Below are 15,279 nucleotides of genomic sequence, written 5' to 3' on the forward strand. Positions count from 1 at the left end.
ACTCACAGCAGCTGTAGATCATTTAACTTGGGCCTCTCAATCACTCAGGGGCCTTCCAGCGTGTTTGATATGCAAGGCAGCTAGCCCACTCTGCCTTTGCCAGCAACTTAACATCTTAACATCTTAGAGCAGCAGCTCACTACATCATGCATTTGATGATTGGCTCACACGATCAAAGATTTTGGATTTAAATCACTTTGAAAGACAAGTACATAATGCCCCCCGAGACTCGGAATTGAAATATTTAAATGAAAGACAAAGTACCGTGATTGAAGCTCACTCACTCAGAGAACGGGTTTTCCCTCTCCCAGGTTCCTGAGGACCAGGGGGACATGGATGATAGCTCAGAGAAGACCCCCAGCAAAGCCTCCAAATCCCCCCAGAAAAGCAGCAAGCGGCCCAAGACCGTCCCTGTCAAAGTCACTCTGCTCGACGGCTCAGACTATGAGGCAGGAGTTGAGGTATGCTACAATGTACAAAAGGACTATGACTATGTTTTTTTTTTCTGAAAGCAAAGGTGTTGTAGTTTTCATATTATTTCTGTCAGCAATAATGATATTTTACTTACCAAGTTATTTACTGAAGTCTGGGGCATCACCAAGAAGTCTGACAAGGCAACCCATGAGCAATCAAAAATTAAGATCTAAACCAAGACAACAGGTTAGCCAAAAATAGAAAACAAAGGTAAACAGTAGAAATGTACCCAAACTCCATGTTTTACAGCCTGATTTTTTCGTTCAGCTGAAGACTTGTTAAAGACTTAACAACTTGTTCAACAGTACTTGCCACAATTGTGCATACACAATGTGGGTAATTAGAAAACAGTTGCACCGAAATATACTCTTTTTGGTAAAAAAGTTCTTAGACTGTAAAATTAATTCTGATTGCATCTTTTTTGCCATGTAAAAATGCCTTCTTTTGGCATTTTTCTGAATCTCTACAGGTCAACAAAACCATTTGGACAAATTTAAGAGCAACGCTTATGCACTTATGTTTTTTGGACTTTTCAAATTGGACATGGACTGGTTCATGATTTTGTGGATTATGTACAGATTTTGGTGTATTACTTTAGAAACATACAAATAGTGCATGAGAACAACCTGAATAGTCACATTACTCATTACATTTTAAAATGGGTAATAAGTAGCCAGTTACATTTTACATTTCAAAAGTAACCTTCCTATAACTGGTTTCAGGCCACCAGTTTTTATGAGCATTTTTAACTGGAAATTCTATAAAACAAAAAATCAAAACATCCCAGAAAGTTTTCACACTTGGTGTTAAGCTAGATGGAAAAATTGGTGTATGGATTACAAAAAATGCAGACTCAAAAAGCAAACTATAGCAAGACACTAATGGAGCTTGCATCACTCAAGCGTCTGCTTTACTAAAGGGTTAAAATAGCTGGAGATGAAAACATAATATATGTGAGGAACAATGTGACGTTTCCCAAATTAATACATGAAATAAACCGAAATACCATATATTCTCATAAAGTAAAGGATGGAAAAGTGCATTAATTAGCTTCCTTTTTATTATTTTTTTTAGCATGAATCTGCTCATAAAATCTTTCCAGGGATAATGTTGAATATAAACAGGATGGTAAAAAACCTTCTGCAGCGATAAGTTGAAGAAAAGAACACTGGGATTCAATTCTGCAAACAGGCAGAAACATAATTAGAAATAATGAATTGAAAATGTTTTGCAGTGCTATTAAAGCAGTTTGGCTGTTTCTCCACGCTTAAATGCACAAAGGCTTAAATTTCATATCTGGCTGTGCAGGCTGAGCAGAAATACAGCGTTTTAAGAACGTGGTGTAAATCTCCCTCATTTGAACAGAGCCCTTGACTCAGCACACCACACCACAGTACACCTCAGTGGAATTTATTCCCCCTCGGTAATACACGCTCCTGAGTCAGGAAATGCAGCTCTGTTGCTATTCTCACTGAGAGGGCGAGTGACGGGTGGAGTGAGGTAAGACAAGCTCTGCATTGTGGGGGATGGACGGCTCAGATGAGCAATCCCCGGCTTCCATGAATCGTGACTCTGTAGCCTTTTGTGTTTGTAAACAGACGGGCGTAGCTCCTGGTTTATTTGAATTTCACAGCTGCCCACACGCTCATCACAATCGAAGCGCTGCAGAAAATTAATCTGGAGTGAAATGACTGTTGAGGCAGAGTGACGGGTGTCGAAGCGGGTGCTCCACAACAGAGGGAGATCCTGGGCAGGATTCACAGGGCTGCCGAGAATCACATTAAAGCTGGCGCTCCAACCCCATTGGCTGCTGCTGCTGATGGAGTGTGATGTGTGACGGGAATGATCTTGTTGGCTCAACCTCATTCATGTCACTGTATTCCTTTTATGGCTTACTGCCTCTCACGTGACCTCACATATTATACTTACGAGTGGAGAAATATGTCAGGAGTCCTGACCGGGCCATCACACACACACACACACATTCTCCTTCAACTCAACCCCCCACATCCCCCTCTGTCTTGCACGCAAAAACACACACGCACGCATGCGCGAGTGTGCTCCTTCACACACACACTCTCTCTCTCACACACACACACACACACACACACGCACACACACACACACACACACATCTCTTCATGTCACCTGGGCAGTGACACTAGAGGTATTGGGCTTTGACGGGAAATCCATACAGTTGACAGATGAGCACTCTTATGTTTGACTGGGGAGAAAATAGAATGGAAGAAGAAAAGAGGAGGAGGAAAAGATGAAGAGAGTGGGGGAGGAGGTGAAGAAAAAGATGGAGAGGACGTAGATACCAGGAGTGGTTTGTTTGTGTACTGTAGTTTGTATGCGAGTGTGTACATTACTGTGTGCGCAAGGGGAAAAAAGCAAAGTGGGGACACAATGATGAATGCAGTGAAATGATTGCTTTAATGACTGTCATGATGTCCACTGAGCAAGCGTGCTCTGATGATAAAAACACAGGGAAGCAGCCAGAGCCTCTTATTGATGTTTGGCTTACGACATATTGATTGAGCTCAGTGCATTTGTCCAGTCCTTAAACTACAGCTACTATTTAAAAAAAAGGAACTGAACTGCACAGCCTTTACTTTTAGACATAAGACATTAGACATCACTTTGTCAGACTAAGGTTCCATTCTTTCCCCAATGCAGTTCTCTATAATGAGCATATGTGCCTGCATGTGTTTTATAAAATAAAAAAAAAACAACAAACAAACAAACAAACATCTGTATCAACATAACAAGAGTTTGCAGGTAATCGATATGATCCGCAATTTTGCGACTATTGATTACTGTCATTGTGTGTTGTGCAACACCCTCAATTAATGACACATCCTTGATTACAAAGGCCATGTGCAAAACTGGTGAATGGAACAAGTTCAAAAAGCAGAGCTGATATGGTGGAAAGGGGGTATCGTAGGAGTTCTGGGTGGAACCTTTTTTAGATGGTTCTAATCCTTTATGTTGAGTTGTAGGTAGAACCCTATAAAATGGTTTCAGGTGGAACCTTTAAAAAAACTTCTATCAATATCCAAAAAATGTTCGACTATTGGTACAAATCAAAGAACCCTATGTGGTTCACCTTTAATTCAAAGAGTGTTCAAACCAACAAACTCTAGCTATTACTTCTCCCCAAAAAACCATCTTGAATGAAACATCTGTCTTCTTAAAATCTGAGGAGACAGTTGTACCCATATTTTAACTACTTATACCTTGGCTGAACATAATTTTCTCTGCAGGTCAGACCCCCGAAATACTAATGTTAATTTCCATGGTTCATTCATTTCTTCTGGTTAACCACCGCAGCATTCTTATATCCAAAAAGAAAAAAATGCCATTTCCATAAATTTGGCGTTCATGTTATCATGTGGCTATCATGTTAAAAGCAATTTAAAGATTTATGACACTGGGACTATACTCTGCCTCCTTTAGAAAAATCTTAAAGAAGGAGAGCACCTGTTTATCTACAGTATATTCTGCTTAATCCTTTCCCATTTTAACAGCACTGATCTAACACGTTGCCCTACAGCATCGCTTGCAGTGCACAAGCAGCTGCAGACCTGAGCCTCTGAAGGTTCAGTTGAGTTCAATCTCTTTCTGAGGGAAAGTTAAGAATGTATACTTGCCACTGTAGCACAACCTGTTTAGTGGAAGGGCTGCCTTTGCTCCACATCCTAAGAACCAGCTTGTTGATACTGTGCTTTAAGCTCAAGAGACTTGAAAATTCACAGATTTATTGTTAAGGAACTTCAGAACAAAGGCATTTTTCCAAGTGGTCACGAGTCATTCTTGGTGAACGAGTCATTAAAGCTTTTAATAAAATTACTCTGAAACCAGAAGATATTTGGACATCAAGTATTACAATTTAAATGTTTATGGCATTCACATGTTTTTCCAGCACGGCAGCCAGTGTGAAAACAACACTGTTTGTTTACTTCACCTAAAATGTGCTTAAAAGAGTGGCATGACTGTGATATCAAGAAAGTGTCAAGCCAGTGTCAGGGTTTTTCAAGGCTGCTGTTTTATTAAAGCTTCATTTTACCTATTTTACACTTGAAGCTCAGTTCAAGCTAATTTCCCATTACATGAAGTCATCACTGTACTGTTCATACTATGCACAACTTGCTGTCTTGTAATCAGGATTCTTGAAGTCATGGTGGTTTTCATACAGCATGACTGAACGATGAACATACTACAGGATTCAGGATATTTCACCAGGAGGTATACCTGATGATTAGGCTTATGTGCTGTGATGCGCGGGTCAACCTGCCCGATGGTTGAATCGCCTGCCAGGCAGGTGCTTGCAAATATCATGGGTTTATTTTAGTATCTTTTGGAAATGTTACAAGATATTAACAACTTGCAGAAACATTGTGAGCAATAGTTCACCTTCCACCTTCTCTTACCTTCTCTCCGTCTTTTCTCTAACACGCACATCTTTGAACAGTTCACAAGTTACACTTGAGTGTCATGCCAATGCGGATTTTCCTCTGATCTGGTGCTGTTTTCATGGAGCTTCAAAAACTGTTGGTGAGCAGAAAATCAGGGCTAAAGATGTGTACTTTGAACCGAGCATTACTCATCATGAGGAGTACTACAAAGCCTATGAAAACAGGTTAAGGAAGTTTTTATTTTGCACTGGAGGGAGCTTTCTGAAGTCTGGCGATGTCATCAAGGTTATCTTGTTTTGGGTTTAAGGCCTTATATTTTATTTATATATTTATAACAGAAGGCCTGTTTTCAAAACGGAGTGTGTGGGATTTGAAAAATGTTGGCATTTATCAGCAGGTCCAATGAATATATATAATATAATGATATGTAAGGGAAGGTCCAGCATTTTGTGAGGTTCATCCATGCTAGGGATTCAAAATCAGGATACCTTGACCTCTGCTGCTTTAATTTTTTACCATTGTAAAAAACAGTCTTGCTAAAGTACTCCTTTAACTGCTGGAGTTGTTCTGTCACTAGCGGGATTGTTTTTCATTTGTTTCCCTAAACTAACTGTAAAGTTTTAGAACCGTATCTGAGAACAAAGCCGTGCTATTGTCTTGCATCACCAACTCAGGCTAACTTGTCTCTGCAGTTTTTCTCTCTACTTATTTGATTCCAAAGTGCTATCCCTCTGCCTGCATCACTTAAAGTGACTAAGTTTGAAAGATTAACTTTCTCTTAGAACAGCCATTAACCCATTCACACACAGACACACACTCACACTCACACACACATATACACATACACACATACACACATACACAAACTGTCTCTCCTCATCTTGTTTGCATGGGCGAGCCGATCAGCAAAATGGATTTCTAGGATTACGCCAAATGGCTGCTAACACAATCAGCCCACAGAACTAGTTACAGAAATGTGATTGGAGCCAATTGGAGCGACAACGAAATCCCATCAGCAACTCCTGAATTGGTTGCCATGCTTGGGGGACCACCTGAGATGTGTGTTGCAATTTCATTTTGTAAGAAAATCGAATGTATGCGCCGCTCCCCAAAAAATCACTGACTGCAGCCTCTGCCTGTTAATCAGCATTATTCTCTCACTGCTTCGCCCATGGTGGCCTCAGTGCAGCAGGATATAAATTATTATTGATATGATTGAGAGACAGATCACTCTATAATGGTTAATTAATTAGTCTTTCTTAAATATTTAAAACGTTTGCTGACTGTGCTACTGACTTCTCCTACAAGGGCTGAACAAAGCTCTGTGGTGGCCTTGTAGTAACCAGAGATAGAGAAAGTGAGAGGGCACATACAGAAGGGACCTATTACTTCTGTTTCCATGGTAACAGCTGCTTGGTTGCTTTGTCGCCATAGGAGCCAGGTTTCCCTAGGAGATGAATCTGGCGCATGTGTTCCTGTGTGTATGTGCTTCTCTGTGTCTGTGCATGTGTGTGTGGAGATAGTTTTATGCCAGGGCCGTCTGTGCATCCCACAGAGGCCTTGTTTTCAGCCCTGAAGGGCTGGAAAGAAAATAGGTGTGGTCTGTTGAAATGCCACTGATGCGAAATACATTTCCTCCCCTTATATAGGCATACAGAGTGTAGCTCCTCCTGCTCAACAGGGGAGAGGACAGATTGGATGCTTCTCTCAGAGCACAGTCAGGGTGGATTTTTATGCCCCCCCTTTTTCCCCCCACACCTTTGTGTTATAAAAAAAAGAATAAAGATACTATAAATATAGGATATTATTGTCTAGTATAATAATAATATACAGCTATAAAGATTTTTTTTCAGATTTTGCAAATAGTGTAGATGTAGACAGGAAATCTGGGGAGAAAAAGAAGGTCATGACACGCAACAAAGGTTCCCATACAGATATGCTGTATAAGGCTCAAAGGGATACTTCACCCGCAAATTGCTATTTGTATATCAATTAGTCATGCTGATACCTTGAATATGTGAAGAAAACATTTTTCTTGCATGCCTCTCATGTAAAAGGGCAAAATATATTGAGTTATTGATCGATTGGGCATGGCATTTGGCAACATTAGCACCTATTGCAGACAATAGGAAATATTTCACCAAGAAAATAGTCTTTCACACTGTTTAGTTTGAAGTGCTTTTAAGTATTTGAGTGGAGTAAAAAACGAATGTGTTTGTCTTTCATGAAGGATTAAAAATTGGGCTGTCAAATTAATCATTTTTAAAATCACAAATAATCACAGCATTACAATAGTTAAAAGCGAATAATTGCATTTTTTTAATTGCATTTTTTCAATTTCATTATTATGCATTACAAAACAGTGATGAAGTCCATACAGACAAGGTAAAGTGATTCTTTCCAGATTGTCTTGATAAGGAATCAAATGATGGCAAAAAACTGCATGGTACTAGCACAAAGTGGGCATGTTTGTGGGGAGACTCATGGGTACCCATAGAACACATTATCATTAAGATATCTTGAGGTCACAGGTCAAGGGACCCCTGTGAAATGACCATGCTATTTTTCCATTGCCAAAATTTAAACTAACTTTGCATTATGTATGGACCTTATTTGCATCGCAATTAACGCGTTAATGCTTACAGCCCTAGAAACTCAACTGGTTCTTTTCACACTGTTTCTCTAGAATTGAGTCTTTCTTAAAGGAATACTTAACCCCTCCATTTACCTTTTGTGTATTAGTTATTCACCTCATTTTAAGGTGAATTTGTTTAAAAAAAAGTTGTTTTTTTTCAACATGCCTCCACAGTGAACAAAGAATCCATATTGGAAACTTTTTTTAAACAAATTCAAATTCTAAGTGAATTCAAACAAAAGGCGTCCATGTTTGACGACAGCAAAACTAAATCAAAACATCAGTTTATAAACTCGCGCAACTCGTGCAGTATAATTCAAGTCTTATTTACCTAGTCATGTGATCAGTACTTCCCAAACACATGCATTGTCACTGTGTTTGGTGGCCCTCAGTCAATCAATAAATCAATGTGTTTGCCAGTTTTGTCGAGGCATACAAGAAAAACAGTTTTCTTAGGAGTTAAGGTAAAACAGCCTGACTAATTGATATACAAATGGTTATTTTGTGGGTAAAGTATTCCTTTAAGATCTTGGCCAGCAGATGCCTAGCATTCTTACATATGTTTATTGAATTGCATTATTACACGCTGTCCTCATCTTTTTGTTTTTCACAGTACACAATGTTCAGAAAACCTGAACCTGCACTGTGTCACCTGCCCACTCGCTGTGTGTTCTTATATGTTTGTGTACATATTTGTGTGTGTGTAACAGAAATTTGCCAAGGGCCAGACCCTGCTGGACATGGTGTGTGGCCATCTGAACCTGCTGGAGAGGGACTACTTTGGCCTGACTTTCCAGGACACGGACAATGCCAAGGTCAGACACACAGCAACACACACACACACACACATACACACACACACACACACACACATGCATTAAGATATTTTACTTGAGGAATATAAATAGATTTTTACTCTTTCTGAGAGCCGTAATTGAGCCTCTGTTGCTTAAGCCAAATGCAGCCGAAATTGCACCAAATGAAAAACAGTCCTGGTCTACCCTGTATCAGCTGGTGTGAAGTCCAAAATTAATTTCCAAATGTGGCTTAGAGAGACCACACACACACACACACACACACACACACACACACACACACACACACACAGAGTGATTAGGTGTATGCGTGCATTAGGTGTTTATTAGATGTCTAGATTTATGCATTATTTGCTGAGCATTCATTAAGTTCTTATCCATAAAATAAAATTAAATACTCTCATGTGGTAACATTTCTATTTTTCTACACTTTATATGATAGAATTTTTAACAAGCGGAGTTGACACACAGCATGTAATAAAGCATTTAAGTGAACACAGGAGCCCTCAGAAATCTAATCTGTTGTTTACTGGATACAAGTCTGGCACAAAATGGTGAAGCAGATTTAAAGTTGTTGTGGAAGTAGTGCATTTTTATTTGTTAATGATGTGTTTCTTGATCCATTGATTTGCAAGCACTCTGCAGCTCATGCTTGTTTACTGTGTAACATCATCTAAAGTGGAACAGACTTTAGGTTTGATCTTCTGCTCAGAAGATCTTCTCTTCTGTAATCATTATTGACATTATGTGGGGGTGATTTAGGTCCTTCTGCTGTGAATAGCTTTGTAGAGTCCAAAGCCAAAAATACGTGTTGACAGCAAATTTGCTGTTTCTTTTTACGTGCTATTAATAGATCATTTACTTTTTTTGGATTGGATTTTGTCTCTGATTTCAGAGCAAATGTCACCTCGTCTTTCAGCCAAGCGGCCCATTTATCCAGACTGTTTTTCCAGGTGTTATAAAGCAGCGAGTCCCCGGTTGCCCTTTTAACCTTACTTAACTGCGTACAGCCTGAGAGTGGCATACATGGCCTTTAACCTTCTAAAATGTGATTAGACAGAATGGCCTTTTAAAAATGGTGCACAGGGTCTACAGTGCACCATGAAAGCTCTCGTGACATTAAGCGAAGGGAGCTGGATTCAACTGTCATTTATAGCCCCAATATTGATGCTTTCAGTGTTTATAGAAGCCTTCATTCATTTTCTTGTCGGGTGAATATATTTAACTTCAGCAAGGGAATAGATTTAGAAAGGGGGAGAGCAGCCGGTGAGATAGGTAGAGTTCTTAAAAGGGCTTTTAAAAATGTGAATATGGATGATTTTGCTGAGGTTGAATTTCTCAAAGGGGATTGTCTCTTTCTTTCCTTATCAGCATTGGTTGGATCCCTCCAAAGAGATTAAGAAGCAAATTCGGGGTAAGTGCAGCAGACATTCACTCACTCATTCACTCACACTCTCTCTCTCTTTCTTTCTCAGACACACACACACACAAACACACACACACATGTTTACTGGGTCCCTTTTGGGGAAATTACATAGACTTAAATTCATTTCCTGGAGATTTATGTTAACCCTGACCATATCCACTAGCCCAATATTAACTTAACCCTAACCTTCACCACTGACCCCAAAATCGGCTTTTTTATACCTCCACGCTTGCACTAGCCGAGGCTGGAGGTAATATATTTTCAGGTTATCTGTCCATACGTACGTCTGTCCGTCCGCTCATTCTTGTAATTGCGATATTTCAAGAACGCCATGAGGGAATTTCTTCAAATTTTGCAGAAACATCGTGTTGGACTCAAGGATGAACTGATTAGATTATGACTGTCAGAGGTTAAGGTCCCTGTTACCTCATCTCTCTAATACTTGTGAATGCAAAATCTTAAGAAAACCTTTAGGGAACTTTTTCAAATTTGGCACAAATGTTCACTTAGACTCAAGGATGAACGGATTTGATTTTGGTGGACATAACTGAAAGGTCAAGGTGACTGTGATCTTGCATCTGTCCCATTTTCGTTAACGCATTACCTCAAGAATGCTGTGAGGGATTTTTTTTTCTTGAATTTGCTCCTGAAGAATGAACTGATCCTATTTTGATGGTCAAAGATCAAAGGTAAAAGTCACCTTTGTCTGTATTATTCTTGTGAACGTGATATCTATAGATTAAGCTGATTAGAATTTGGTGATCAAAGGTTGGGGTCACTGTGACCTTGCAATTGTGATTATCAGGAACACAATATCTCAAGATGGCTTTGAGGCAGTTTTCTTAAATTTGGCACAGATGTCCACTTGGAGGTCACTGTGACCTCATAAAACATGTCTTTGGCCATAAATCAAGAATTCCCATGCTAAATGTTGACAAAGTTCTGACATTTTATATCCAAGAGGTCAGAGGTCAAGTGTGACATTATAATATTCTGAAAAAATAGTCAGGAACAGAACGGGAGATATTTGTGACACTAATCTTGGATGCCCCCTTTGAAACAGTGCTGTTTGTACAGATCTTCTGTGCTTCCAGGGGAAATATGTGTGTGTAGCATCCATGTTTTCACAGACAACAATGTAAATTTTAAGTGCAGCTTGACTGGTGTGTGGAGGCATACAACTGCGTGGCAGGATTTCCCCCATTAGGGCAAGATTGCTTTTGTCCCTAGTTGGACAAACTGTAAGTGGTCTTCAGTCTGAAATGTGTCCGAAACTTGCCTTATTCATACCCATACATACACATGTGGTCATACAAATCAACAGACATGTAGCTCTTTTGTAAAACAACCTTGCTTGTGGTTTGTCCTCAGTTGGTTCCTGGATCTTTGGATTTTCTGTCAAGTTCTATCCTCCAGACCCGTCTGTGCTCATTGAAGACATCACCAGGTAGGAGCTGATATCAAAACAACAACACTACTCACAGTTAAAAACCCTGTTTGTTTTGGTTCACTAAAGCTGAATTGTCGAGTAATCCTGTGGACATTTCAGTTTGGCAGGATTTATATAAATAACCTAACAGGTAAGGCACCCGATGATGCAAGTTTAACACATTTTTAATAAAAGTAGACATTTGGTTAAATAGTATTTGGACGCAATTGTGAAACTGTGAAAATTTCATTCAGAGTGATCACAAATATTAAAATGATGAGATGTTATAAACAATAGTAGTTAAACAAAATATCTTGAAAGAATTAATTGGTACACTACAATATCAAGGATACTTGACTCACAATATAGACTAACTACCTGTCACATTAAAATGCCAGGAAAAAAACAGTGTCATCAGTAATAACTCAACGTACTATTACACACAACATTATTAATGTTCAGACAGGAACAAACAGGAATCCACAGCGTAGTCCATAACATAGAATGTTATAGCAACATATTGAGTAATGCCTAGCTCCAACAACTGCATTTAAGGAGTAAAGAATGTCTGTGAAAACATTTGTAATTTCTATAAACAAAAAAGGCACAAGCATGCAGAATCTGTAGGCAATGGTACAAGTTCCTGGTTTCAGAAATGTTGTGGTTTTCATTTGTAGTCCGAGACATGGTGACCAATCATTTTTGAGCACCAGGTAAACAGTCAGTGTGAAGATCATATTATACAGAATGCACAGGCTGAAATGCAATCTTGGAACCCACTGGCTTTTGTGTCATGATGATTTAGCTTTTTTTTTCCTTTTTTTTTTTTTTTTTGCATTTTTGCCTTTATTAGACGAAAGGATTAGAGAGCGGGGATGACATGCAGCAAAGGGCCACAAGCTGGAAGCGAACCCCTAGCGACCTGCAGCAAGAAAAACAGCCCTTGTACATCGGGCATCCACACCATCCACTGAGCTAACGGGCACCCCAATGGTTTAGCTTTTTGTTCGTTTTTTTTCTTTTTCTTTTTCTTTTTCTTTTTCTTCTTTTTCTTTTTCTTTTTTTTTTAAATATCTGCATTCATATGTAGATATCACATGGTGATTAGCCAAAATGACTGTTGCACTGAAAATTTTTGGCTTGAATATCTGCTGGCTACACTGGCACCCCAGAAATATCAGCTGTTGCCCCTGGTTTATCATCGCCAGATCTATAGCCGATGGGTTTCAAGATTGAAAAACATTTCTGACCAGAGGCTGGAAGTAATGATGTCAGTTAAACTTAGAACTGCCAGTAGTGGTTGCTACTAGCAACATTTTGTTCAACTGAAACCAGCTGCTGGTGGCATATCAAACCTTGATCACAAGACCTGTCTGTATTTGTGAACATTATGAACAATTATGTGACTGTCTTTCTTTTGGTTTAGTGTGTCATTAGTCCATAAGGGCTGGACGACATGTGGAGCAGGACACTTAAATACCTAAATAAAAATCAGTTTATCTTAGAACAGTCAACAAATCAAATCTGTGGCACATGATCTTTGTTCAAGATAGGCTGGTACAAGCAATGTCTGTTTTTGTTCCTAGACTTTTGTCTAGAATGTATGTACTTCATGCAGACATGTATACTGAGTTTATGGAATATTTTCAGGATTAGGTTAGGACCAAGTATTAAAATCATGATCAAAAAACAACAACAAACACACACATGCACAGTATAAGGGCCCTTGCACATTGAGTCCAGTGCATTTTATTGTGCTATTCATTGCGAAAACTTGCAATACGAGAAAACATACGACACATTTCCTCCCTTGCTTCTCCCGACTGGAGGTACCTATCTGGCTGTCACCAGTTTCTCCCCATGTTTTGCATTTGGCACTGCAGCTGCATGACAGAGCTGAGCTGTCCTCCCTCTCTGTCTTCACACTGTCTCTTGCTGTCTGTGGGACTGCGATCCACATCCTCCACCTTGTCATCATCCACCTGAATGCTAAAATCCGACCAGTTGAAAGTGAGCTATGAAACAATACTGTGCTCCCCGTTCCTCTCTTTTGTTGCACGTGTGTCCCACTGCCACATTTTCTTCACTGATTAGTAGTGAAACAACTCTCTAAAAGCTTTTAATGGATACGGAAAACACAGAAAATTGAACCTCTTCTGAAAACTTTAATGACAGATGAAAGTTTTAGAGTCAGTAGGCAGTTGTGTTTGACATGTTGTGGGGTCATATTTATTTTTAGACGTGTGAAAATTTCATACAAAAAAACAGACTCAGTGTGCAAAGGCCTTTAGTGGCAAATTACCCATAAGGAACTGCTTAAATTGCCCATTCACCCAAATCACACAAACACATTTTCTTGCTTACCTCTTGTGGTAATATGCTGTTCAGATGCTATCAGTTTTGTGTGCAAGATTTGGAGATATTGCTGGAGTTTATGCCACTCCAGTTGAGTTTGTGGTTTGTGGTGCTCAAAGTGTTTGCGTATAACTTTGCCAAAACAGTATTCCAATTACTCTTGATAAACAACACTCATTAGAGTTCTCATTGGAAGTGCTGTCTTTGATTAAGTAACAAACAAACAAAATTCTTTCGATAATTTGAGTGAATAGCTTTTACTTGAGAATAGGCACAGATGTTGGCTTGAGTTATGTGCGATAGGACCTACATTATCCATCTAATTAATGTATAGAATATTGACTTAATCAAGGCATAGAAGCTGCACGATGACAGGAATAATAGAATACTTACAGGTATTCTGTCTTACACAAGTATTAGTAAGAGTAAAACATAGATCTTCTAGTGCCATTAAGTTAAGTCAAACATGAATATCAAAAATGGTAATGTAATGGCATTTCTTCAATGAGTTGTTGAGATATTTCTTTTTGAAAAGAAGGGGACTGACTGACAGACAGACACACATAAATTGTTATCCCGAGAGCCATGCCATTAGTATTGCTTAAAAAACTTAAAACAACAAATAAGGACGGTGTCTGAAAAGTCCAGCAGTGGCTCCTGTAAATGTTTCCTGATAGAAAAAAATGCATTTTGTTTAGGTACTACCTGTGCCTGCAGCTGAGAGATGACATCCTGTCTGGCCGTCTGCCCTGCTCATTTGTCACCCACGCCCTTCTGGGCTCCTACACCGTCCAGGCTGAGCTGGGAGACTACGAGCCCGAGGAACATGGCCCTGACTACGTCAGCGACTTCCGTTTTGCACCCAACCAGACACGTGAGCTGGAGGAGAGAGTAATGGAGCTGCACCGTAACTACAGGTCAGATAAAAAATGCATCTCTGTTAATTAAATTGAATGCCATGACGATAATGGCTGGTATTTTTGATTTGTGGGGTGTATATTGGAATGAAGTGATGAATCATGTGTGGCATTTGTGTCATAGGGGAATGAGCCCAGCCGAGGCAGAGGTGAACTTTCTAGAAAATGCCAAGAAGCTTTCAATGTATGGAGTAGATCTGCATCATGCTAAGGTACCGAGATATGTCTGATAAGTATACTTTTCCAATTTTCAACCAGCTTTTTATCATAACCATGTGAGTCATACATGTCAGTGAACTCTTGTAAACTTCGCTCCATCTTGCCAGCGCCCACATCTTCATGCTCATCTCTCAGCTTAAACATATGATTTAGCAGATTTTCGCTGGATCTTTGGCTGTTGCTCGAACTACAGATTGTACTTTAGTATTTTCGTATGCCCACCACCAGGGACACAAAGAGTATAGTAATGGATTGAGAGAGACACTCACCCCTTTTTGTCTCTCTTAAATGCAGACCAAGCTCGGAAGTGCTGATCAAGTATAAACCAAGTTTTGTTACTGTATTGCCTAAAAATGTCTTCAGAAACATTTTTTAGTGCACTGTTTGGCTGTAATACGAGAATTTATGAACAGGAAGCGGGCACCATACGGTTTTCTATATTGTGTAAAGGAAGGCCGAAAAAAACTGAGATCAAGTGGTAAAACTAAGCCGTCATGACAAAATGTGAACCAATATTCTGTCACTTCAATGCATTTTTCTTGCCTAACATGTATTCAGAAACATGTTTTAATGCACTATTTTGTGTAATAT

The 15,279-nt window shown here is 39.4% G+C and overlaps 1 protein-coding gene across 4 annotated transcripts in view; it reads left to right on the forward strand.

Moving 5' to 3' along the window:
• Positions 1 to 15,279, forward strand: part of si:dkey-178k16.1 (band 4.1-like protein 1) — a 56,669-nt gene that overhangs the window by 21,903 nt on the left and 19,487 nt on the right. For all 4 annotated transcript variants that reach the window (XM_042491771.1, XM_042491772.1, XM_042491773.1 and 1 more), the window contains exons 3-8: positions 312 to 461; positions 8,238 to 8,342; positions 9,714 to 9,756; positions 11,140 to 11,215; positions 14,251 to 14,469; positions 14,594 to 14,681. In XM_042491771.1, the coding sequence (XP_042347705.1) occupies positions 312 to 461; positions 8,238 to 8,342; positions 9,714 to 9,756; positions 11,140 to 11,215; positions 14,251 to 14,469; positions 14,594 to 14,681 (681 nt within the window). The remainder of the gene's footprint in view (positions 1 to 311; positions 462 to 8,237; positions 8,343 to 9,713; positions 9,757 to 11,139; positions 11,216 to 14,250; positions 14,470 to 14,593; positions 14,682 to 15,279) is intronic.

The sequence above is a fragment of the Plectropomus leopardus genome, chromosome 8 (genome assembly GCF_008729295.1).
Source record: "Plectropomus leopardus isolate mb chromosome 8, YSFRI_Pleo_2.0, whole genome shotgun sequence".
Lineage (NCBI taxonomy): Eukaryota > Metazoa > Chordata > Actinopteri > Perciformes > Serranidae > Plectropomus > Plectropomus leopardus.